This window comes from Notechis scutatus, chromosome 1 (assembly GCF_049901735.1).
Source record: "Notechis scutatus isolate UNSWTSFEM ecotype Mainland chromosome 1, rNotScu1.2, whole genome shotgun sequence".
Lineage (NCBI taxonomy): Eukaryota > Metazoa > Chordata > Lepidosauria > Squamata > Elapidae > Notechis > Notechis scutatus.
The window spans coordinates 127,923,587-127,948,823 of NC_142009.1; the positions used below are offsets into that span (position 1 = coordinate 127,923,587).

The window sequence follows — 25,237 nt, forward strand, 5'->3', positions numbered from 1 at the left end:
GGGGGAGATTGTCATGAAGAAAATCTATGTGATCACCAAGAACTGACAATGATTTGATGGCACAAAATCAATCAATTGAATCTGGCAACTACATGGACATGACCCAACCTTACAGTTTTCTTAGTTACAGAAATTTTTTCATTACCTTCTTCTGATATGTTTTCTAACAATTAGCTTATCATTCCTGGTAGCCTTCCTTCCAAAGGTCAAGAAGACCTGGACCCACTCGAGACATGCCCAGTGAGGTATTACTACTCACTGAATTCACTCAGGATATCTAATAACTACAAAATATTTATACTTGTTCAACTCTATGTGCAAAGAAGCACCAGGTTTACCTTGTTCAACCAGTCTGGCAGGTTTCTTTTTAATAAAACAGTTATCTCTAGGAAGTTATAGAAGTTTTACAGGACAACACTTATATAGCAGAAGCTAGTAGAACACAACTAGAAGACTTCCATGGTAGGAACAATTTATCTCTAAAGAGAAGTTGAGGTTATTGTTTCCCTGGAGGCAAATGTTAACATGTGGCAGTGACTGCCTTCAAAATGAAACTCTCCTCAAAGAGCTGCACCAATTGACATTTTCAATCCTGCAGTTGGGCTTTAAAGTCTGCATACATCATACTTGCTAACTAATCTGTGATATTTACGGTTGCACAACTGGCCTAGGGTTTCACAGACCTATGAATAGATCAGGCTCACATGCTGCAATAATTTATACTTCACGGGCTCATTCAGGTGGCTTCTATTTTGGTAAACCCAAAAACTAAATTAGTCATCCTGAGTTTCAGAGTCCATAATTAAAAAGTATTCCAACTTCTCTGAATATCTTGCAGGTAAGAGGACCAGAGGCAATTATATATTCAACACTTCTAACTTGCCATAGGTATAACCATGGCTCTCAGAGTAATTACTGCAGTTTGAAATTCATGCCACACAGCAAACACCTATAATCAATATCTAGTCTTACAGCTTCATCTACACATGTATGTATGTATGCCACAATATCTTTCTTTTTTAAAATAAATGGTACCTGTCTTCTCTCAAGCAATTCCTTCTTGTCTCTGCTCTTTTCCCCACTTCACATGTAGAGATCAGAAACTCCCAGATGTCTACTGTGTAAAGCCAATGTGGACACCAGGTTTTAGAGAAACAATGCTTGTTCCAGTAACAAGTGAAATTCCTTTATTGAAATATTTGGAGAGTAGGAAGCTTATGTGGGCACAAGAAGCTAGGGCATAAATGTTCTCTTTGTCCAACTTCCTTGCTGCTAAAATGTGTCATTGTTAAAACAATGAGGCTGCTTTCTTCAATCAAGAGATATTAGTGGACTTTGCTCATTAAACCAGTATCGTATTAAGCCATATGTCATCTTAATATAAAATATATTGCATTTGAGGACAATGAGTATACTTATTCCTGGAAAAAGTTTTTTTATGGGTTGGTAAATACTAAGCCAAAAAGTCCAAATTACTAAACTGAAAATGACTAAGACTTGCCCATTTAAAAAAACAAAAACATCTTCCCAACCTTGATTATTATTCTTGTTGAGGACAAAGGACTCTGTAACATACATAAGACTCTATAACTATTTCTCTAATGTGTGGGAATTACCTCTTAAGGTTGATGGAGATGTATAGATAGATGCAATGTATATGTCAAGTACCAGGAAAATCAGAAGATCCAGTCTATTCAAATGGTATAAAGGTTTATTGCAAGCTTAAGCTCTCTACAACAGTGATCCCCAACCTTTTGGGCATCAGGGACCAGTTCTGTGGAGACAGGTTTTTCAGTGGACCAGTGAGGGCGTGGTTTCATGTGCTGCCTGCATCCCGCAGATAGGGATTCGCTTGTTTGCATTGGACCAGTTTCTGGCATGCCGCAGACCAGTGCTGATCCACATATTGGGGGTTGGAGACCCCTGCTCTACAAAAATCTGAATTACTAACAGTCCAAACAAATTTGGGGTAGGTAAGGGAATTCAAGGACTTAGATCTCTTGTGGGCACAAAGAGACTTTTGACTGGTGATACATTTGACCCCTCCTTCAGGTTCAGCTTGGTCATCTCCTACAATGTATATAAATATGGTCCTCTTCTAATGATTTAGTTTTTTTTTTAACATAGTTTAAAACTTCTTGTGTTTAGGAACTCAAATTAGACATTACATACATACCATTGACAAGCACTTTGGCCTAGTTGTTAAGGCACCAGGCTAGAAACTGAGCAATTGTCTATTTTAGTTCTTCCTTAGGCATGAAGTCAGCTAGGTGATACTTGGGCCAGTCACTCTCAGCCCTAGGAAGCAGACAAATCACCTCTGAAAACATTACCAAGACAACTGTAAGGACTTGTCCAGGCAGTTATCAGGAGTCAACACTGATCTGAAGGCTCTACATATACATGTATGTATGTTATATACATATACATTAACAAACCAGTAGCTAAAAGTCAGGCTTTTGTAGATCCACCAGAAATCTTCCCAAACTAGGCTCCTTCCAGGTGAGATGGACCAACTTTTATACTCATTATTTTTGAGAGTCCCATTCCAGTCAAACCAGCACTGATCATAAGACTGTGGATAATAAGGCCACATACTCTTACCAGCTAGCAAATTCAATCTATCTGGAAGATACAGACTGGAGAAGACTGATATTAAAACAACTTCTTTTAAACTACAGAGGAAAGTGCTAAAACATGGATGTCAAACTTGCGGCATCATGTTGTCATCATGTGGACATATCATGACGTTTTTCTCCTTCAGGGAGCTGGGGTGGGCATGGCCTGTCTCTGACGTATCCAGCCCCCCCCAGTTTGACACCCCTGTGCTACAAGAGGGAGAACATGTTGTGTTATGAGGTAGTGGCAGTTTGAGAAGAAAAATACTGTGCTGGGTATCACATGTCCCATAACACAACAGCCTTTATTCAATGCTAGAATATACAAATTGAAAAAAAATTCCTGAGAGACTCCTGATAAATAATAAATGTAACCCTGATTAATTTTTTCCAGTTCAGCCAAGGTCAGCTAGGTGCTCACCAATGCTATGCTCATTAAGATGCTGTGCCCATCACATAAAGTTGACTTTCATGAGATGCATTACTGCAGGATCTGATGCATTAACCTGGGACACGTATATTCACTTTCATTCATGAGCTACATTACTATCAATGGCTGTAAAACATAAGCAGCTAAAAGTGTGCCACAACAATTCATTTGTTTTGAAAGGTAAACCTTATTTGAGCTTCCTGTTGCTGAAAAGAAGGTGAAAAATGGTAATATAAATGAATAATTCTTTGTTCTCTTAAATTATACATCATCAATTGTCTCCTCTTTTTCTTAGCTAAGCATCTTACAATTTATAGTCTCTTCCAGCTTATCTTTTTTTTAAACAAATTTTATTAATTTTTAAAAGCATACAAAACATACAAGATAAACATAAAACCTTTTTCCTAAAAATTTCTAAAAATTATTTGAAAGTTTTACAACATTAACACATTTCCTTACAATCACATATTTTCCCTTTCTAACTTGCTTTATTTTCTTCTATTTTTCTCTCCATTGTCCTTTTCTAACCTTTCTCCAAGTTTTTATTAGCTCATTCAAACATAAACACATAAGAACACAAAACATATAAACAAAAAAAAAACATCTTTTCTGAAAGTTGCTTAATCCCGGGTCAAAACTCTTTGTACAGACACCAACTCAAATTCATATTCATTTTATATGCCATTCCATATCTTATTACCATTTTCAATTTTTTATATAGCTTCTTCTCTCTCTTAGATTCTCTTAATTTTATTTTATTTATCTCATCTCAATTCAAATCATAATATTTATTATTCTTTGTCTGTTTATTTCCAGCTATCGTTTTATCTTTCTTCTTTAAATAAAAAGCTTCTCCTGTACACTAATTGGAGTATGATGCCTCTACCTCTTTCCCCTACATTTATAATACTTAATATAAAATACCTAACTTACATTGGGATTCTATTTGGTACATTCTAAATTTATACAATATTATCAATACCAATACTAATCTATTCATTAATATTCATATTCTTTTATATCATAAACACTTAGCACATTACTTTTCAATTAATTAACATACTTTTGTGGGAGCACCTACTTTCCATAATTATTCCCCCACATCACATATTTTAAATCATTATTTCATTAAGGTATTCCTGCTTCTCCTACTTCAAATCTCTCCTTTCAAAAAAAAAAAAATTTCAACTGAAATAACACAATCTAATTAATATTGACATTCATTTGTATCTTTCTCTCCAGCTCCTTTATATCTTAACCATTTTATCCATTTCAATTAAATAACATGCCTTTTGGAATACTACAATTATTCCCCCCACATCATATCTCAAATCCTTATTTCATGAAATGTTCCCCTTTTCTTAAGACAAATTTCACTAAGTTATATTAAACATTTTATCACACTTTAAATTACACATTATTTCCAACTTTCTAAAATTATTTCTAAATACAAATTTAAAAAACAATCTTATGTACCTTTAGAATCCCTTTATCAATAAAGTTTACCCATTATCTCTAAAAAACTTTTGTTTCTTTGCATCTTGCTCTCTACTATTGAGGCTTCTTGTCCCCTTTCTCCCTTGCTTATTCTTCTCTCTGTCCTCTTTACCCCTTTGCCTCTCCACCTCCCTTTTTCTCTGCTTTCCTCCTTTCTGTTGTCTTCTAACATAATATCTCTTTTTCATCTTGTTTTTCTCTTTTTGATTGCTTTTATAGGTCTTAAAGTCTCTTTTTCCTTTTTCTCTTCCTCCTTTCCTTCCCCAGCCAAAGTCACTTGTTCATCAAAAATGGCTTCTTCTTTATCCCAGACGTCCTGTTGTCCATTCAATTTTACATAAGTGTAGACCGCCATTTCTAAATACTGAAAAAGAGTATCAAAAACGTCCTTCCCTTCTTGCTTTTCTTTTTCATATTTTTGATATAAAAGTTTCAATCTGTCCACAAGTAATGCCATTATAAAGAGAAAAAGTTTTCCCAAGAAACCACCCAAGTGCTTTTAATCAGAGATAATTCTCAAAAGTGGTAAAATCACCAAGCAATCCAAGTAGGTTAATTCTTTTAAGCACTTTCTCCTTCATTTTCTCTTTCTGGGATTGGAGTTTGATCACAAAGTTCAATTTAATATATATCTCTCAGAAGCCTTATTAGTATTTATAGCTCTTTAAAAATCCAGGCAGTCTTCTCCTTATTTTCAAATTCTAATCCAATTTTTCCCTCTCCCTTCCCACTCACAGCAAAAAAAATTTTTAAGTCTTTTTTTTAAAAAAACATTCAGAAATCCTTATCTCTTCAGTATTTAATTACCTAGATTTTCAGATTTCTCTTGTCGTTCCATCCGCTGTCACGTTAGGAAGGAGAGTGAAGGAAAAAAAAAAACTTTCCTTTTAGAATTCTGTGCGCCGCTTGTAACTCTCTCTGGAAACAATGTAACAACTTCTCCGTAGCAATTTTCAAGCCCCAGGAAACTTTCTTATCCCTTGGCAACTTTATCCCGGTCCAGAAACAACTCTCACGATTTCCCCAATTTTCTTCCTCCTGCACAATCTTATCCGTTTGCAGGTTACTTCATGGCGCCATTGCGGACCGCCGCTCCTCCGCCTCGGGAAAAGGGGTTTTGCTGGCTGGGGAGGGTCTGCGACACCCCCTACCCCTTTCCAGATCCCCTGTCTTCAGCTGCCCCTGCAGGGTATATATCCCCCAGATCCAAACGGATCGGGGAGCCTTGGCAGTGAGCTCGGCAGGGATCGCGCTGGATCGCAAATCCCTGCCGAAGCCTCGCAAACCGGAAGTCTCTTCCAGCTTATCTTTAAGTGCTTTCCTAGGAGAGTGTGTTGGTGACAATGAATGAATAAACATAACCATCTTGTCAAGGCTTCAGATGAGTTTTGCAGATGCTGAATAAATCTATACAGTTGCTTTCCAGGTAGAATGAATAGTTAACATCTCAGCTCTTTTTGATCTTCAAAGGAATTAAAGAAAGCAATAAAAGCAATATTAAAGTATTCAGCCTGCGCAAAACTCTCCAAAAGTCTTTGTTTGTTTGTTTGGAATATTCTACCTGACTCTGTGGTTTCTTCCCCAAACCCCAAAAACTTTAACCTTAGACTGTCTATTATTGACCTCGCCCCTTTCCTAAGAGGCCTGTAGGGGGTGCGCATAAGCGCACAAACGTGCCTACCGTCCCTGTCCTATTGTTTCTTTTTATTTTTCTTATACGTATCCATCTCATGTATTCATAACTATGTTTATACTTATACCGGTTACCTTGTAAGCAATTGACAAATCAAATTAAATAAATAAATAAACAAACAGACAGACAGACAGACAAATAAATAAATAAAAGTCTCAGCTGGATTCTTACGTTTATTCATGCATTCATTGATCTAGACATGTTTGAATAAGCAAACATTTTAAGGAATGAGTGGATTAGAGGGCAGGAATACTTGGAATTAGTTCAATAATAGGTTTCTACTGTGTTGAGTGTCTCTTTTCAAGCAATCACTTTGCTTGAAAGGAACATTTTTTTTAGACCCATTTTGAGCGTTTTCAGTATCCAGGTGAAAGCAGCAGATTTCTCAGGCCTATAAACATCCACTGGGGCTACACAGAAGTAGTTCCTACATAGCTTCTTGAAACGGAGGAGGGCTGTTATCTGGAATCCATTCACAAGCTCTGTGATATTAACCAAGAGGAGCAGAGAAGAACAGGGAGGATGCAATCACAGTTTTCAGAGGCAAACAGTCTGCCTTGGAAACTCTTTTATCATTTCCAATGATCTGATCAAGCTGGTGACTGACTCACTGTTGAATTATCACTGATAAATGATCAAAACAGTGTCCCATTAGATGATAGATGAAGAAATAATTGAAAACAGCGTCGGCATGAAAGCAAAAGGATTGTCATTAAAAATGTTGTATTTCTGACTGAATGTATATGCTGGAGCTCAGGATCTACTAGGAAAAGCTATAGTTTAAAGCAGTGGCCCCCAACCTTTTTTGTGCCACGGCCCGGTACCGGCATCACAAAATGATCCGCGGCCCGGTACCGGCATCAGCAGGCATGACAAGGCAAGGCGAGCCGAGCGACTGGCCAGCCAGCCATCCCCCGCTTCTCCCCGCCACCTTCAACTCCTCCTTTGTACCTTTTTTGTGCTTTCTTAATCTCCTCTGCCATCGGGATGGCTTTTCATTCGAAGCTGCCCACCCCCTCGATGAAACTAAGGCGCGAGGATTCCTTCAGGACCCAAACGCCGCTTTCCAACCGGAAAAGCTCACCCAGAAGCACTTTCTCGTCGAAACAAGATGGTGGCGCCCAGCAAACCGGCGGCCCGGTAGAAAATGATCCACGGACCGGTACCGGTCCGGGGCCCAGAGGTTGGGGACCCCTGGTTTAAAGAATCATAATGTGAAATTGGGCAGGTTGAAAATTATGTCAAAGTAATTTAAGCAGAAGTATTACTCAGAACTTCTAACATTTTAATAACTGCAATTTGTTATATTAATTATTAGAAGGGGCCATTGTGTCCATTGTCATTTAGGCAACCCTTTCAGCGTGCATGTGGGCTCAAAATAAATGGTCTCAAAATAGAACAGCCCTTTCTCAACAGAGGGGGAGGGATACGACATCATCCATCTCCAATCTACAACACAGTCCTTTCAACAGTTCCAAGAAGGCTCCACACCCACTTGCACCACTCAGGTGACCCTGATGACACAGATAAACCTCCACCTTAATGACCCGCTAAAAGGATGCAAATGACCAGCTGTCTGCAAGGAATATAAATCCTTCCATTCCCTGATCTCCAGTCAGAGCTGAAGAAGCTTCTTGGATGAGAAGCGAAATGACTTCAAAGAAAAACCAGAAAGTCCAGTTGCCTCTTGAAAAAAGAACCTTTGGGACAGATGGTATTCAGCAGATTCTGACCAGTTCTGGAGAACCAGTAGCGGAAATTTTGAGTAGGCCGGAGAACTGGCAAATACCACCTCTGACTGGAGTTTTTACAGTATCCTTCCCCTGCCACGCCCACCAAGCCACACCCATAGAACCGGTAGTAAAAAAAATTGAATCCCACCACTGCTTTAGGACAATTATGACCTGAATGATTGAGAATCTCCATAGCACGCATTTACCCAAAGAGTTGTTTAGTATCTCCTGAGCTTAGACAACAAGTCCATGCCTAAAGTGAACAGGCATCTAGTTCCCACATGCACAGACTTGAAACAGACAGGGAGGAAGGAAGGCTGTGACTGCTACCTGAAACTCATGGAAGAGAAGTAAGATATGCATCTAACAGACAATAAACAAGAAATGGAGCTGGAAATTGTGGACAAGCCAGAGAGTCATCAGGTTAGTGGAAAGTTGCTGCAATGAAATAATGACATACCGACTTCGCTTTTTTAACTACACTCTGTTGATTCACTAAAGTGTAGTATGACTTTGAACAGCAGAGCAATGAAAAGGGGAAAAAAGTGATGGTTCAAGTGTCCTGAGAGCCCTGTATTAGAATCAGATTCTGCTTCTCCAGAAGGGGTCATGTTTCCAGCAGTCTTCTGAAAAGATGAGGACAGGCAAGAAAAGTTTCATTATTTATTTATTTATTTATTTATTTATTTATTTATTTATTTATTTATTTATTTATTTAATGTTTCATTGGAGACTTCTAGTGATGGAAAGAGGAGAGAGGTAACATCTCAATACAGAATGTACGAGAATATGCCAATTCTGCCTATGGAATGAATCGGAAAGGGTAGCAGATTTGACAGGACCAATCATAGCATAGTATTGAGAAGTATTGTTTTCTACCATTATCCTTCCCATTCAATATACCAATAAGAATAACAACCCTGCTCAAGAAGCTGCTCTGATACAGTTCTACAAAGGAATTATTGAGCATGCACTTCTATAACTGTCTGCTTTGGCACAGCAACCAGACAAGGCAGACTTCAATGGATAGATAGAACTGCAGAAAAAAATGATTGCAACCAACCCTATGCTTCACAAGCCAGAAAGAGGGCTATGAAAATATCTACAGACCCCTCACATCCTGGACATAAACTGTTTCAACTTCTCTCAAGATGATGCTATAGGGCATTGCACGCAAGGGTGGGATTCAATTTTTTTAACAACCAGTTCTGTGGGTGTGGCTTAGTTGGTGGGTGTGGCTTGGTGGTAATGTGACTGACTGGGCGTGGCCAACTCAACATCACTCACATCGAGGCATGCATCTCCTTGTCTGGCCTCTCGTGACTGTGGGGATGCTGCAATAATCATTAAGTGTGAAAAATGGTTATAAGTCACTTTTTTCAGTGCCATTATAACTTTGAATGGTCACTCCACACAAGCAAAGTACCAGCAAAGGAGGGGAAAAAAACTCCAGAGACGTTCCAGAGACAGGAAATCTAGTCCTGTAATAAGGAAATCTAGTCCTGTAATAAGGGTTAACTGAGAGGCAGTTTCTGTAAGCAACACCAGAATGTTTCCTTCTGCCTTCCTTACAGGATTAGGCCAGTGATTTCTTCTAACTTCTAATTTCTTTGGTTCTCTGAACTGCTTAGAATGTTAACAAGTGGTTCTGGCAAATAGGTGCGAACTGGTAGAATCCCACCCCTGATTGCACGCCACAGCACTGTCTATGTCTTGCGATGTCTATCCAACTAGTAGGGCTGTATTCCTTATGATTTGTCTCATATGTCCTATTATCTATTTTCTTAGGTTCTTATCACTATTATTTTGTTGCTTGTACCTCATAGATTTATGTTGATTGCTTTTATTTAGTATCTTATTATGATTGATAGTATGTCAATTGCTTATTTAGCTGAGTGTTCTATCTTATGATTTATGATGATTGCATTTTATGATTATGATAATGATTTATCACTGGAGACAAATTCCTGGTCTGTGTCCAACCACACTAGCCAATAAATAATTCTAATTCTAAATGGCTGTCGAGCTCTGGCCCAGAGTTCGCCAAACAAGCCGGGATGCACCTCCTCCTCCTTTTCTGCAATGTCTTCGCCGAGCCGTCAGCTTTCCTACTGCGCATCCCGATGTCCTCACTGAGCCGCCAGATGCCTTCCTGCCCATCCAGACCATGGCATCCTGGGAGAAACAGTGCAGCCAGATCAGGAGGGAATAGGCAGCTCACTGGACGAGTTGGGCGTCTGGAGCCCGCGGGATGCGAGGGCTTCCTGAGCACGCATCAGGCAGGCTATGATGTCTGGCTGGGCCAGTTCTGATTCCCATCTGACAGGCACTGAAGACATGAGGTGTGGATTGCTGGAAGGGTTTTTTAACTACCGGATGGTAGTTACAGGGGCAGTGGTTAAGGGGAAATAGAAGGGGTGAGGTTAGGGTATATAGGAATGCCGGGGTGGCGAATGCCCTAGCTCTGACTTTGAATGAATCATTACTGCTTGGGCTTACTGGTATTGTAACATAGAGTAAAGATACTATTGGAACCCCTGTTTGGTCTGTATTTATTTCATCCGTTCTATTGCATGCTGGACTTTCTAAGAGTAGCTGAGAATGGCATTGACCAATTCACTATCAGTCAATTTCAAAAGGCAGCTTACTCGGAACAGCTCACATCATGCAATGATATCTGAAACACCACCAAACATCCAAATGTAGTTTGAACATCTGGCTGACTTTGCAACAAACCATAACAATTAAGCCCTTGAAATGTAATTTTGGCACATCAACCAAATAATACTGTTCCCCTCTGTAATTTACAGAATCCCTAAGATGGCTCTTGGTTTTCCTGGAACTGGGCTCAACATAGTAAACTAAAATAAATATAATAAATAGATTAGTAAATTAGTATAAATATAATAAATAGATTAGTAAACTAATATAATAAAAAGACTGTCAGTCTATCAGCAGTTATTGGCTCAGACAGAATTTTTGAGATTGTAAAAAGCAGGAATATAAGCAAAGGGAGATAAAAAGACATGCAAAAATATAAAAGATTAAACTGCAAATAGGTAAACAAGGATTTCTAGAATGCCCTGGGGATTCAAGTTTTCAAAAGAAAAATCATTAAGTACTTATGAATTATAAAATATATTATATCCCTTTTATAAAAATAAGCATCACTGTTTAGCTTGAAGCCGTGAACATGTATTAAGAACCAGGTTCAACATTGTAGAAATAAATCACTGGTTCGAATTATAAACTACAATAAATGCCACCATTATTCAGAATCTTCCCAAATTATGAAGTTAAAATATGGATTATATCCTTGGAAAACCCAAATTTTGGATGAGGCGCAAATCCACATATCCAGTTACAGTATAGTCCAAGGATGGTTTCCAAGGATTTACTTGAAAGGTACAAAATTATTATTAAACAAACTTCTTCAGCTTGGTTAACCATTTTTCCAAGATGCAAATCAAATAGATTTTCCAATAAGACTGTATATCCTTGCATCAAAAACTGACATCAAATTGACTTGCAAGATTGATATTAGACTTGCAAGGTAGTCTAGGCAAGAAATACAATCAGCAATGCTAGTTCTACCTTTAGAGGCTATATTAACAGAATCATGCCAGTCTGAAAGTGACCCCCCACTTTTACCCTCTCAAAAACCAGGGAGGGCAAGATAGAAAATATAAATATAAAAGACCATAATAATGAATATCCTTAAAAAATTGAAATTTCATAGTTGAAGGGAATAAAAATGCTTCCCTCAACAATGGAGCCAACAGGATAGGTCTGTCTCTGTCCCCAAGGGAACTCACTGTCAGCCCAAGGCCAGAAATGACACAGTGAAATCAAACTGAGTTCAACCCTTTATTTCCTTAAACCTAATCGACAGAATCTTGGCATATTCAAGCCAGAGGTGGTATTCAACCGGTTCGCACCGGTTCTAGAGAACCTGTAGCGGTGATTAGGCATGGGTCACAGAACCGTTAGTAACTTCTGGCTGGCCACGCCCCCACACCGGTTCTCCGGTTGCTGGTCACTCATTTGCCTCACCCCCGTGATGCTCGCTCATGTCGCTTGCCCGCCCGCCGCTCGCCCTGCCCAGTCACTCCTCCCTTCCTATGTGGCAAGCTGGGCCCTCGTGGCTTGCCTAACCTGACTTCCCCATGTGGTGCCTGCGCCCCAACTGAGCAGCCCTGATCTGCCTGCCCTGCTCACAGGTAATCCTGCGAGTTGCGCTAGGCCCTCGCCCACTGCGTGGGGCCTTTCTGTGCCTCCCCCCACAGCCCGGGACCTTTCCAGGTGGGAGGAGGCCAAGGTGGGGCACCAAGCCAGTCCAGAGGGGGGGCAGCGGTGGTGGCAGCGCAGCTATGGGAAGCAGCCCCAGAAGTTCCTGACCTCCCTTTCGGGGTGCATCCGCTGCCCTCCCAGCCCAGCAGAGCAGGGAAAGTGGAGGAAAAGTGAAGGGAAAGCGATTCACTTTCCTCCTCCCTTTCAGGGCATGCCCACCTGCCACCGCCGCCCAGGTATTTTTCAGGGTTTACATGTCAATAGTCCAGAGCATAAATAGAGGTGTGTTCAACAGTGTTGAAAGGGACTATGGAGGTCTTCTAGCCCAACCCCCTGTTCAGGCAGGAAAACTCTGAGGATGCCAAAATCTGAATAGAGGTCCTGGGAAAGGTGTCAGAATAACAGAATAACACCTAGAAAGGGAATTATATGGATTATTTGCAATTGTTTTCAAAACTCTATTTGGAGCTAGAGTTTGCATTTTTATTCTTACAGATTTTGACAAACAGAGGCAAAAAAAATATTCTCAACAGCTTCATTTGTAGTCAGCCTGTTTGCTGCTAAAAATCCAAATTCACCATATTTTGTCCCAATTACAAATATCAACATTTTGCTTAGAGAAGGCATGTATAAATTACTCTGAAAACTAGGATATGAAGATGCTACCATGTAAGACTGATAATGGCTCATTGTAATTACCTTTTTCATAATGTGGCTTTATAACCCAAGGATTTTGCCAGAACTACCTCAAAGAGCTTTAGAACAAATTGTCAGAAAGCAGCCAAAGCGCATTGCAATTGGATATGACTCTAGCCAGAAATAAAACTCTCTCCATCATTATCAATCTCTGCAAAGTTCAATAAAGAAGCATTAAAAGTTGGGGAAATGTAGCTTGGAAAAGGATGAAGGGAAAACAGGACAGCTTTCTGGCTCTTCTAGTTCTTTCTTTAATAGCACTTTGATCTATACTTCAAGAATGAGCTTAATTCACCCCTTTGTCTTCTTTTGGCAGTACTGTCTCCAGAAATACAAACAACATCAGAGAGACAAAGGTGAGTAACCAACCATGTTGTTTGTGTGGGTACCTGTAGCAGGAGTGGGGATAGAAGGGCAACCTTTCCTCTGCACCATAGAGGGGGGGAAAACTCTTCCTTTGGGAGCACTGTCTTTGGGAGAGGCTCTGATCTCCCTTTAAGTTATTGGGGGAAAGATGCAGAAAGATCTGTTTCCCTGCATTGCAGTTTAAATAGACTGTGCCATTTGTATTGACCAGTCTTAATTTGGTGGCTTAATATGCAATGTCTTTCATGAATATTGTGTAATAGCACAAGTATTTTTCCACAAAAATACAGAACAAGAAGAGACAAAAGAAATAAGAGAAAAATACCAGGAGAAGATGACTCAGAAAAATGCCACAATAAGAGAATTCACTTCCCTTACAATCCTGTTTTAAGCTGCTCTTTTTGTTTGCTTATTTGTATTCTATGATTGATGAATGTTTCTTGTAATTTCTGCATCTTAGCTGGAGGAGGAGAACAAGTTCTTGGGAAGCAAAGTCGCAAAAGTTGCGAACAAAAACAAGTACCTGAAGGAGAAACTCCTTCAAAGTCAGGGAAGTGAGTATTATTTTAACCTAACAACATTGTAATTATTTTCATTTTAAAAACAAAAGTGATTTATTTCTTCTTAAATTTAGCTTTACAAATACTTGTTATTTTGTTATTCTTTGCCAGGGCCTGTCTAAGAGGAAGAAGACCTTCCAAGTGAGAAAAAGCCGGCTTGGGAAAAAACCAAGGAAAACACAGGTACGGTATATAAATAAGGACAACATGTGATTATATTAGTAACTTAATTAGTGGAATAAATTAGTGGATCAAGGAAATGCTGTGGATGTAGCATATATAGAGTTCAGTGAGAAATTTGACAAAGTAGACCACAGCCTAAGTCTTCATAAGATAGAACAGTATGGGATAGACAATACCAAAACCAGATGGATTCGCACTTGGCTGACCAACCACACTCAGTATGGAGCCCTCCATAAAACTACATCAACCTGGAGATGCAGTGGGGTACCTCAAGGTTTTGTCTTGAGCTCCTCAATATTTTCATCAATGAGCTAGATAATAAAATAAAATAGGGAACTTTTTTCCCATTCTCCACTGTCCTGTCAGAGCTGAGGAAGCTTCTTGGATGACAAGTGAAACATCTTCAAAGAAAAACAAGAAAGTCTAGTTGCCTCCTGCAAAAAAGCACCTTTGGGTATCACCAGTATCATTTGTCATTTCACGTGTTCCTCTGTCAACTATACTGAATAATTCAGGCCAAACATCAAAAACATTTGCCAGGCTATCCCACCTGCTTTGCATGGACAATTTGAAGCTATATGGGAAAACACCATCTGAAATAAAATACCTATTCAACACTGTCCATATATAGAATCAAAATATTGCATTGGAGTTTGGACTGGACGAATAAAAGCCATGCTTACTATGAAACAGGGGAAAACCCTCAAAACTGATAGAATCAAGAAAACATATGGAATAATATCAAAAGTATGGATGAAAATGATTACTATAAATACCTGGTCATCCTTCAAGCTGACAACATCAAACGCAATGAAGTAAAAAAAAGTTAGAAATGATACATCAAGTAAGTGAACAAGATCTTAAAATCCTAACTTAGTGGTGGGGGGGAAGGAAATCATCAAGGAAATCAACACTTGGGTTAGGGTGAGCTAAGACTTGCAACAAATGTCAAAAAGTATTTTTAAAAGTTTCTTTCGACATATAAAAACAAGGAAAAGGTCAGGGAAAACAAATCAGTCCTCTACTGGGAGAACATGGCAAGGAGGTGATGAGTAGCAGGAAGAAAGCGGAACTATTTAATTATTTCTTTGCTTCTGTCTTTACACAAAAAGAAAAAAATCCAAGCTATCAAAGTCCAAGCTATCAAAAGCATTATTGTAAAAGACAATATAGGAATACAAGTCAAAATAGACAAGGAAATGATAAGAGAACACCCATCAACTCTAGATGTGTTTAGTTTAGTTTACTTTATTGTCATTGCACCTCATACAACAAAATCAAACACCATCTTCAGTGCACATCATGACCATGAAAATAAACACAAACACACATCCTTCACACTTCACACATTGAACTGAAACCACCAACACTGCACCAACACTGCACTATACAGCATAATTCAAAAGAGCTACTGCCCTGGGATAGAAGCTGTTTGTCAACCTATTTGTTCTTGTTTTTATTATTCTGTACTGTCTGCCAGATGGTAATAGTTCAAAAAAAGGGTTCCCAGGATGAGATGGATCTTTGAGAATATTTTGAACTTTCTGAAGGCAGCAGGAGCTATAATTCAGATCACAGCCAGAAAAACAATGTCTTTCCCATTAAAAATGTGTCGAGATATGATTGACAAAACACATATCAACTTGGTCATCGTCTGAGTTACAGGGACAGGGTTGGAGTTCCTGGACATTTCAAGAAAAATGGGCTTTGGGACTCATGGCTGCTGACTGAGTAACCAGGGCCAGCTTCCTTGCCAGAAGTAAATCAAACTGTAAAGGCAAACCAGGGGGAATTGACAGGAGAAGAAGCCAGCACAGCTATTGAATTGTTGTTTTTTTTTAATCAAAATTTTCATTAAGATATTTAAAGATTGACGTTTGAGGATCAGTTTTATCCCCGAGAATGTGGTGAGCACTATGAATTCCTGCTTCTCTATCCACGACTGCCTTATTGGATGAAGATGTACAAGGCAGCAAAGCCGCTCACTCTGTTTTTTCTTTATTATGGTCACAGTTCAGCAAAGGATTTTACTTTAGAGAAGTCCAACTGCTTTTTCTGGCCATCTATAGTTGCTGTAAGATCTGGCAACTCAACTGACTTTTCAGTAAGGTGAAGAAAACGACAGGAGAAATAGCCCTTTCTTCTTTCCAACACCTGATGAGAATTTTTTATTGACAAATGGATATGCTACTTTGTGCCCACAAAGAGCCCTCAAGGCAGCTGTTTATATAAATTAAAACTGAACTAAAAACTAAAAATTCTACTAAAATACACAATAAAAAACAGGAAAACACTCAGGGCACCTCTGATTTCATTACTGTTTATTCCCCTCTGTCAAGTCTGCCTATGTACAATATGCTGAAACTTTAGCGTAAATAAAAAGGTTGTGAACATTATTTCTCATTTCCTCCCTCCTCTCCCAAAAAGGCAAGTATTTCATAAGATCTGAATAGCTTCATCTCATCCAATTGCTAGAAGTAAACCACAATGGTATCTCGCTGTTAAATGAAATATATACATCTTTAGGGAAAAGTAAGAGCCGCACAGGACCTCTATAAGTATCGTATCATATGTCAAAGGTGGGACAAGGGCAAAAAAAAATCTAAGTCCAAATTAATTATTTTAAATTAGATTAACAATGAATTAATGAATTACATTGATTCAGCTTCATAAGGTAGTCCTCAACCACAATGGAGCCCAAAATTTGCATTGCTAATTCACATGCCACAGTGGTAAATGTGAAAATCGGTCATAAGTTCTTTTTTTTCTTTCAGTTTCATAACTTCAAACAGTCACTAAATGAATGGTTGGAAGTTGACAATTACCATTATATAATATTTTTTTCTTCATTTATTTGCCTGAAAACTATTTGGAGGGGTACATGATTCTGACCCTCAAAAGATGCTCCATAAATTAATTTTCAAGAGATCAGCTTAGCTGTAACAACTAATAAAAGAATGATTGATTTAAACAAGACAAGGCTGTATGGGGCATTTTTGGTCTCTATCAGAAGGAATCTGCACCAAGGTTGGGTTAATAAATTCTTTCATTATGCATTCCTAAGAAATTCAAGCCCTGAGTTCTCAAGGACCATTTCTACAATAGTGATTTTTATTGCCTTATACCAGGGGTCTCCAACCATAGCAACTTTAAGACTTGTGGACTTCAACTTCAACTTTTTGCTGGCTGAGGAATTCTGGGAGTTGAAGTCCACAAGTTTTAAAGTTACCATGGTTGAAGACCCCTGCCTTATACTATCACTCAGTCCTCACAGAGGTGACAACTAGCTATAAGCTGCTGTAAGTTACAAGTGTGAAAATTGCTAAAGCCCAACATATAAAACCAGTTGCACAAACTGATTTTACATCAAAAGTGTCAATGGATGGTCCTTCCTTGGAGATAAATAATATTAAAATAACTCAAAATCTGATCTTTCAATGACAAATTCAAGGTGCAAGGATTTTTTTTGTCTCAGTCAAACATCAAATGTTCAGGGAGGACATAAAGAGAATGTTCATTTGTATAGATGATAGAGCTAAATGTAAATATGGATATAAATACTTCAAGTTTTCATCAAGTCTTCTGCCTTGCTCCACCACTATCTCAAAAACTAATATGGAATTCAACTTCATGAACCTCAGATTGTCAAAAGTCTTTTTTTGGAAATGGGAGACAGGAAGAGCATTGAACATATAAACTGACGAGTCAAACTATTTGAGGATCATCTGGTCTATGTTTGTCTACCTAAAGCTGTTGGAATACATGTTGGAATGTATTTTGTATTGCAACAACTACAGCCAACCAGTAGATGGCAGTGTTTATACATTTGCATCTATGGTTATACTCTATGTCCTTTTTGTTCTGAGGAAAGTTTCCTGTTACAGTTAAAACCGTTAAGGACCAAGGACCAGCATGATTGAAAACTTTATTTTGTTCTGTAGGGCTATATAAACAGAATTTCTAAAGAAATATCATACCGTGTCTTCCTTGGAGGAGGTGGGAAAAGGACACCTCTTAGGTTACTTGATTCAATGCAGTAATCGTGTGATTTGCACTGCTATCATATTGCTATCGGTTCAGTTAACTTAATTTAAAAGGGACCTGCTGAACCAGGCCAGCCAGATACAGTCAGGAAGGGAAGGTAAAAATTGTTCCTCCCCGGGATTCATTTTTACAGTTTATGGAGATTATGAGTCAGCTGAAAAATTAGGGGCTGAGTCCACCCATTATGTTAAACTGCAATGTGAGCCTACTGTGGTTTATTCATCACACACAGCTAAAACCATGGCTTAGCACGATCCCTGCAAGAGACTAAAGTAAACCCAAGGGACTTGGTTTGGATACAAATCATAATTCAGAACAACACTCATGGGTTAACACAGGTTGGGATTCTACCAGTTTGCACCTATTTGCTAGAACCGGTTGTTAACATTCTAAGCAGTTCGGAGAACCGGTTGTTAGAAGAAATTACTGGCCTAATCCTGTAAGGAAGGCAGGAAGGAAACATTCTGGTGTTGCTTACAGAAACTGCCCCTCTGTTAACCCTTTTTACATTCTTGGCAGGACTAGACTTCCTGTCTCAGGAACTTCTCTGGAGTTTTTTTCCCCTCCTTTGCTGGTATTTTGCTTGTGTGGAGTGACCATTCAAAGTTACAATGGCACTGAAAAAAGTGACTAATGGCCATTTTTCACACTTATGACTGTTGCAGCATACCCACAGTCACGAGAGGCCAGGCAAGGAGATGCATGCCTCGATGTGAGTGATGTTGAGTTGGCCACACCCAGCCAATAACATGACCACCAAGGCATGTCCACCCAGTCACATGACCACCAAGCCGCACCTACCAGCTAAGCCATGCCCACAGAACCGGTTGTTAAAAAATTTGAATCCCACCCCTGGCTTAACAGAACTGAGTAAGAGCAATCAAATATGTGGGAAAAGGCATCCCATTTTCACCAGTGGCTCACTGGACGTCACCTACCTATGAATGGATACAAGTTTCTAGATTTGAACTGCTTCAAGCACTGACCCCACATTGCAGTTATTAATGTAGGGAAAAATGGATATTTTATAAATATGCAGAAAGCAAGCATGTTAACTTGAATTAAAAGTGAATCCATTAAATTAACATTTCATTTTTTGTTCTGGTCTCATCCAATTCTTTGTTCTAGAGTCCCTTCATCCTTTGGGAGAGTAGCTTCAAAGGTGAACGGTTGTCCAAATAAGAAAGAAATGGTGGATTCTTCTGCTGCTAATTTACAGCAAGCAAAATAATATATTTATAGCAGGCTACCCAGTAGCTACACATTTAGGCCAATGATGCTGACCATAAATTTTGAGCAATTTGGATGGATTTATTGGTGTCCTTGATATTCTGCACCTTTTGGTCCCAATCCAGAGATTTGTTCTAGTAAGAAAATGTGTGCTTTGAATGAGAGGTATGTATCAGCTGGCCCAGCAGCTCAACATTACAAACGCCTTACTGCTCCCTTTTGGTGATGGCGCCCAATAGCCATGTTGTCTTGAATGTTTAGGATAGATGTGCCAAACAGTAACTTTATCTCTAACTAAAGCCTGCTTCAGTTCCTCCCTCGCTCATCCTAGGAAGCCCAACTCCGTCAGTCATGCGAAAATGCAGGGCCAAGAAAAGATGGGAAATACAATAATTCCACTGCATTCACTGGTTGCAGCAAATGTAGTGGTACTTTCATATTTAACCCTTCTTTTACTCCAACCTCTACTGGGGAAGTTCAGTTGCAAAATATTCAAATTATTGACCCAGCGCTTGCAGCCGTGACTCAAAGGTTTTTTTTAGAATCAAAAGGGAGATTTGAATGGGTAGCACTCATTTGGCAGCAAATGTATAAATAGTCTTCGACTTACAGTCATTCATTTAGTGACTGTTTGAAATTACAGTAGGACTTAAAAAGTGATTTTTGACCATTTTTCACACTTATGACCATTGCAGCATCCCCGTGGTCATGTGATCAAAATTTGGATGCTTGGCAACTGTATTTATCACAGTTGCAGTGTCCGGCGGTCAGGTGATCCCCTTTTGAGACCTTCTGACAAGCAAAGTCAATGGGGAAGCCAGATTCACTTAACAACCACATTACTAACTTAACAATGGCAATGATTCACTGCAGTAAGAAAGGTCGTAAAATGGGGCAAAACCAGTGGTGGGATTCAAATTGTTTTACTACCGATTCTGTGGGCGTGGCTTGGTGGGTGTGATGTGGCTTGGTAGGCGTGGCAAGGGAAGGATACTGTAAAATCTCCATTCCTTCCCCACTCCTGGGGAAAGGTTACTGCAAAATCCCCATTCCCTCCCCACCCCACTAACCTGCTTTCCAGCTCCGTTCTCCTGTGCAGGGCAACAAAAGAAGACCCAGCCGATCAGCTGAGACTGGGGAGGCAGAGAATAGATGGGGGTGGGGCCAGTCAGAGGTGTTTCTCTGAACTACTCAAAATTTCTGCTACCGGTTCTCCAGAACTGGTCAGAACCTGCTGAATACCACCTCTGGGCAAAACTTACAACGGCCTCAGTTAGCAACAGAAATGTTGGGCTTAATTGTGGTAGTAAGAAGGTCTACCTGTAGAAGAAACCACTGGCTTCTGGTTAAACATCTGGGTCTGCTCTTTCTCCCCTGGCCTCTGTTGAGCAGAGACCTGCATAGAGGCTAAATGTCAAGCAAAGAAACAAGGATAGGATCATAGCATTTCTATTGGAGAAAACCCAAATGGAGAATGGTGTTTGCTGTCTCTTAAGACAACTCACACCATCATCCATTAGGGAGTTATGACAGCTGCTCACCACAGATGAATTCCTAATTATCCAAAAGAGATCAAAATCCCAATTAATTTCCCTGGAGGGTGAGATGCATCAGGCTTGACAAAGAGAACAAAGTCGTTAGAACAGATAAAGGACTCTTTGAATTAACATTCAGACTGAACATTCGTGGTGCACAACTCTGCTTGTTTGTTCAAAAATGTCAACCGCTATCCTGTTTGGAATGCTAATTTCTGGAAGAATTGTCCTGAATCCTGATTTAGTATAGAAAGATCAGACATATATTTTAATCCATTTGTGAAATAGTAATTTGCACTACACCTTCCACTCCATCCCTGGGGGAAAAAAAGGATAACCTGCTCAATTGGGTATCAGGAATTCCTAAATAATTAGTAAGATAACAGTTTCCAAGGGCTGTTGAGAATACACATGTCAAAATGTGTCCGTTTTGTAGTCTTTGAGTTTTAGTGATCAATAGGAACTCTTGATATTCTTTAATATCTCGGGGGGAAACTGAACCAGTTGTTTTATTTTTAAGAAAGGCTATGGTGCAGGGGTGTCAAAACTCACGTCGTCACAACGGCATTACATGACATATTGGGATTTTTTCCCCCTTTGCTAAACAGGGGAGGGGGGGAGAAGGGGGATGTGGCCAGCACGTGACACATCCAGCCCGTGGGATGGGAGTTCGACAGCCCTGTTATATAGTGTATGGTATTAATGATAGAATTTCATCAGAAAAAGCCACATTTCATGAAAGGATTGCAACTGCCCCCAATTCCACAAAGAGAAAACAATCTCACTGGCACTTGAATCTTTCTTTCCATTTCAGCAGTAGGACAGCGCCCTTAAGAACACCTGACAGGAGAAGTCTACCTTATAGGGCGTACCGTAGGGCTAAACACGATTGTCTGAAATGGCTACCCTGCAATCCTGAGCACAAGGGATTCGGTCTCTCGGTTCAGTCAGAATCGCTAATGTTGTCCTAAGACAAACCAGGGTAGCAATTTCAGGCAATCGTTGATCAATCCTCCATCCTGTAAGGTAGACTTCCCTTATCAGGTGTTCTTAAGGAGACGATATATCCTACAGCTGAAAGAGAAAGATTCAACTGCCAGTGAGGTTGCTTTCTATTTGTGGAATTGGAGGCAGGGGATGGGTGGGGGGGAAATGCTTTCTCTTTTGGCCAAGACAGCAACATGTTTATCTGCTGCCCTGGGTTGGATTTTGAAAGGAACCATGTCTGTCCAATGCCCAATTATCACTAGCACGCTCAGTAAACTTAGTCTAACATCAAGCGGGCATTATTATTTGTTTCTTTAAATGATCTCTCGGCCTACAGGATCACATATACTAAGCTGGGCAGAATGGCGATTCAGATGCTTATAATTCTAGGAATCTATTTGCATCATTTCAAGTAGAAAATTAAAATGTTCGACCTGTGAAAAGAACACAGTGACTACCCCAGACAAGGCAGCAGATAGCTGCAAGGAAAGTTCTTAAAAGCTGGTTCACATGTGCATTTCCCCTATTTTCATTCTAGCATATTAAAGGCCAGCCTCACCATTAGGTAAAATACAGTACCGATAGTCCTCGAGTTATAATGGTTCGTTTAGTGACCATTCAAAGTTACAATGGCAATATTTAACAGTTGAGGAAAAAAGCTTTCAGGAACAGGTGTAAAGTGGCCCACTTCAGTTTTCATATTTTCTCCAATATTTAAATTGTTGGAGTCTATTAAAAGTATTGAAATAGGAACATATAAATTCTGAAAAGAACAGTCCAGGATTACCATGTCAGGTATGCAAAATCCTGTGCAACCAGTAGGTGGCAATAGAGTTATTTATCTGACATCTGCTACCATCTAGTGTTGTTTGGAGTTTTGCAGTCCAGATATGGAGGCAGACAGTTCTTTTTATAAGAGAAAACCGATAACTCCTGTTCTTATTATGATGACATTCTTATTTAAGAATGTGATACTATTTCTAATTTGTCATTCAATATGAGTGACTACAAGGTTTCTCTCTCTCTCTCTCTCTCTCTCTCTCTCTCTCTCTCTCTCTCTCTCTCTCTCTCTCTCATACAGCTTATCAATTTCCAATGTCAGGAATAACATGATGCCTCGCTGTCCCTGGGAATAACAACTATTGGACCAAGCAAATTCTATCTTTCTCACTGAAGTTATAATCAGGAACTAGCTGGTTTGTCAGCTGCTTCTATCATTATTCTCTTTCTCAAACCCATTTGAATAGTACCAAGCATACTGTAAGATTTAGTAAATAATAGACTTGTTTTATTTTTAGACAACACTACAAACCGAGCATCAGCAGATCCAGGATTTATCGTCTGAAAAATTCAGGGAAATATCGATTATGAAGTTCCTTAATCCCTGCCGAAAGATTATAGCATAATTAATTTCAACACCCCATGGCTGAACCTATTAATCATTAAGGTCACTGGAGGAAGTATAAAAATAGCAACTAACTTTTCTTCCCAGCCTCCTGTATCTTAATATTGCATAATAATGCTAAGGAAAATTACATCCTACCTTCAGTTTCTCTTGGGATAATATATCTTTTGCTGAAGAGACTCTTTTACATTTTTCTATCTCCATTTCCCAGCAAGAGGAAGATTTAAATCCCAAAAAGAAGGAGCTTAGCTGGCTAGGTGTTAGAAGCCATGACTGCCCACACTTGAGTGGTGAGACTGGACTGGATCAGAAATGCCTGGGTGATAATTCTTCCCAGCAAGAGTTTCCATTTATAGCTTTAGAAAACTCACAAACAGGAGTCCTCTGGCAGGAAGACGAGACTCGGGCTTCAGATAACATTAAATGCCCTCTTGGCACTGATCCCATTGAAACCCAGCATAATTTTGGTTACCTGGAGCTCATGCCATCACCTTCACTAGAACTTCCTCGGAGAATTTGCAAGGAATTGGGAGACGGGAGCCTGAGCTAAAAGTCCACAGTCAATCACCTGTCACTTTGAGTCATCTTTCACTCACTTTCTCTTAATCCTCTACAGTGTTGTTGTCATGCCATGACTATAATTCAGAGGGACCTCACATTGCTGTTCCTACCATCGCTGCACGCACACAATAGATGGTGTCAAAAAAGAACCTCCCCAATCCTTTTTAAAAGTTCAACATTTGAAGGTCAGTAGTCTAGGGATTTGTGGTAAAAGTGGATGGAAATGTCATCCTTAACCCAGCATTTCTTTGCATATGACATGCCACATCTCTGAATTCCCTTTATGACTGTAAATTTAAGCACCAATTTCAGGCCGTCCTCCAGAGGCACATGCTAGAAAAGAAATACATGTGGATCCGTATATAGATTATGCCAGCTTCCATTCCCTGCTGAATCTAGAGCATTGTTTCTCAGCCCTGGCAACTTTAAGATGGGTGAACTTCAACTCCCAGAATTCCCCAGCCAGCAAGCCCTACCTGCCCCATGTGTTTAAAAAAAGGAGGGGAAATGAAGGGAATGCTGCAACATTACCAACAACCCGCTGATAAAAAGTCTATAATCTACCACCTTAGGCAGCTTTTATTACAGAAAAATGGAGGCATTCTGCAAATTTCTGCCATTTCAGCAATTTTGTCCATGCGCATGGGCTGATTGCACTGGGTTGAAAACAGGGGTGGGATTCAAATTTTTTAACAACCGGTTCTGTGGGCGTGGCTTAGTTGGTAAGCATGGCTTGGTGGTCATGTGACTGGGTGGACATGCAGGGGTGGGATTCTACCAGTTTGCACCTATTTGCTAGAACCGGTTGTTAACATTCTAAGCAGTTCGGAGAAACAGTTGTTAGAAGAAATTACTGGCCTTAATCCTGTAAGGAAGGCAGGAAGGAAACACTCTGGTGTTGCTTACAGAAACTGCCTCTCTGTTAACCCTTTTTACATTCTTGGCAGGACTAGAATTCCTGTCTCAGGAATTTCTCTGGAGTTTTTTTCCCCTCCTTTGTTGGTACTTTGCTTGTGTGGAGTGACCATTCAAAGTTACAATGGCACTGAAAAAAGTGACTTATGGCCATTTTTCACACTTACGACTGTTGCAGCATGCCCACAGTCATGAGAGGCCAGGCGAGGAGATGCGTGCCTCGATGTGAGTGATATTGAGTTGGCCACACCCAGCCAATAACATGACCACCAAGGCATGTCCACCCAGTCACATGACCACCAAGCCACATCCACCACCTAAGCCATGCCCACAGAACCGGTTGTTAAAAAGTTTGAATCCCACCCCTATGGATGTGGCTTGCTTTTTTGTGTGTCTAACAACACTCGGGTCTCCGGAGGGGGGGGGGGGGGGGGGGGGGGGGGGGGGGGGGGGGGGGGGGGGGGGGGGGGGGGGGGGGGGGGGGGGGGGGGGGG

At 39.9% G+C, this 25,237-nt stretch overlaps 1 protein-coding gene across 12 annotated transcripts in view; it reads right to left on the reverse strand.

The window, feature by feature from the left end:
• The window catches only part of MLIP (muscular LMNA interacting protein), a 71,644-nt gene extending 47,811 nt beyond the window's left edge, over positions 1-23,833 (reverse strand). For 5 of the 12 annotated variants that reach the window (XM_087945760.1, XM_087945752.1, XM_087945769.1 and 2 more), the window contains exon 1: positions 23,406-23,531. Coding sequence is in view for 4 of the 12 variants with exons in the window: in XM_026665248.2 (XP_026521033.2) it covers positions 23,406-23,471 (66 nt within the window). In the remaining 8 variants the exon portion in view is untranslated. Of the gene's footprint in view, positions 1-23,405; positions 23,622-23,739 lie in introns of those variants that run through there. The other 7 variants (XM_087945782.1, XM_087945778.1, XM_087945775.1 and 4 more) reach the window with 3 other exon arrangements.
• Between the last annotated feature and the right edge of the window lie 1,404 nt (positions 23,834-25,237).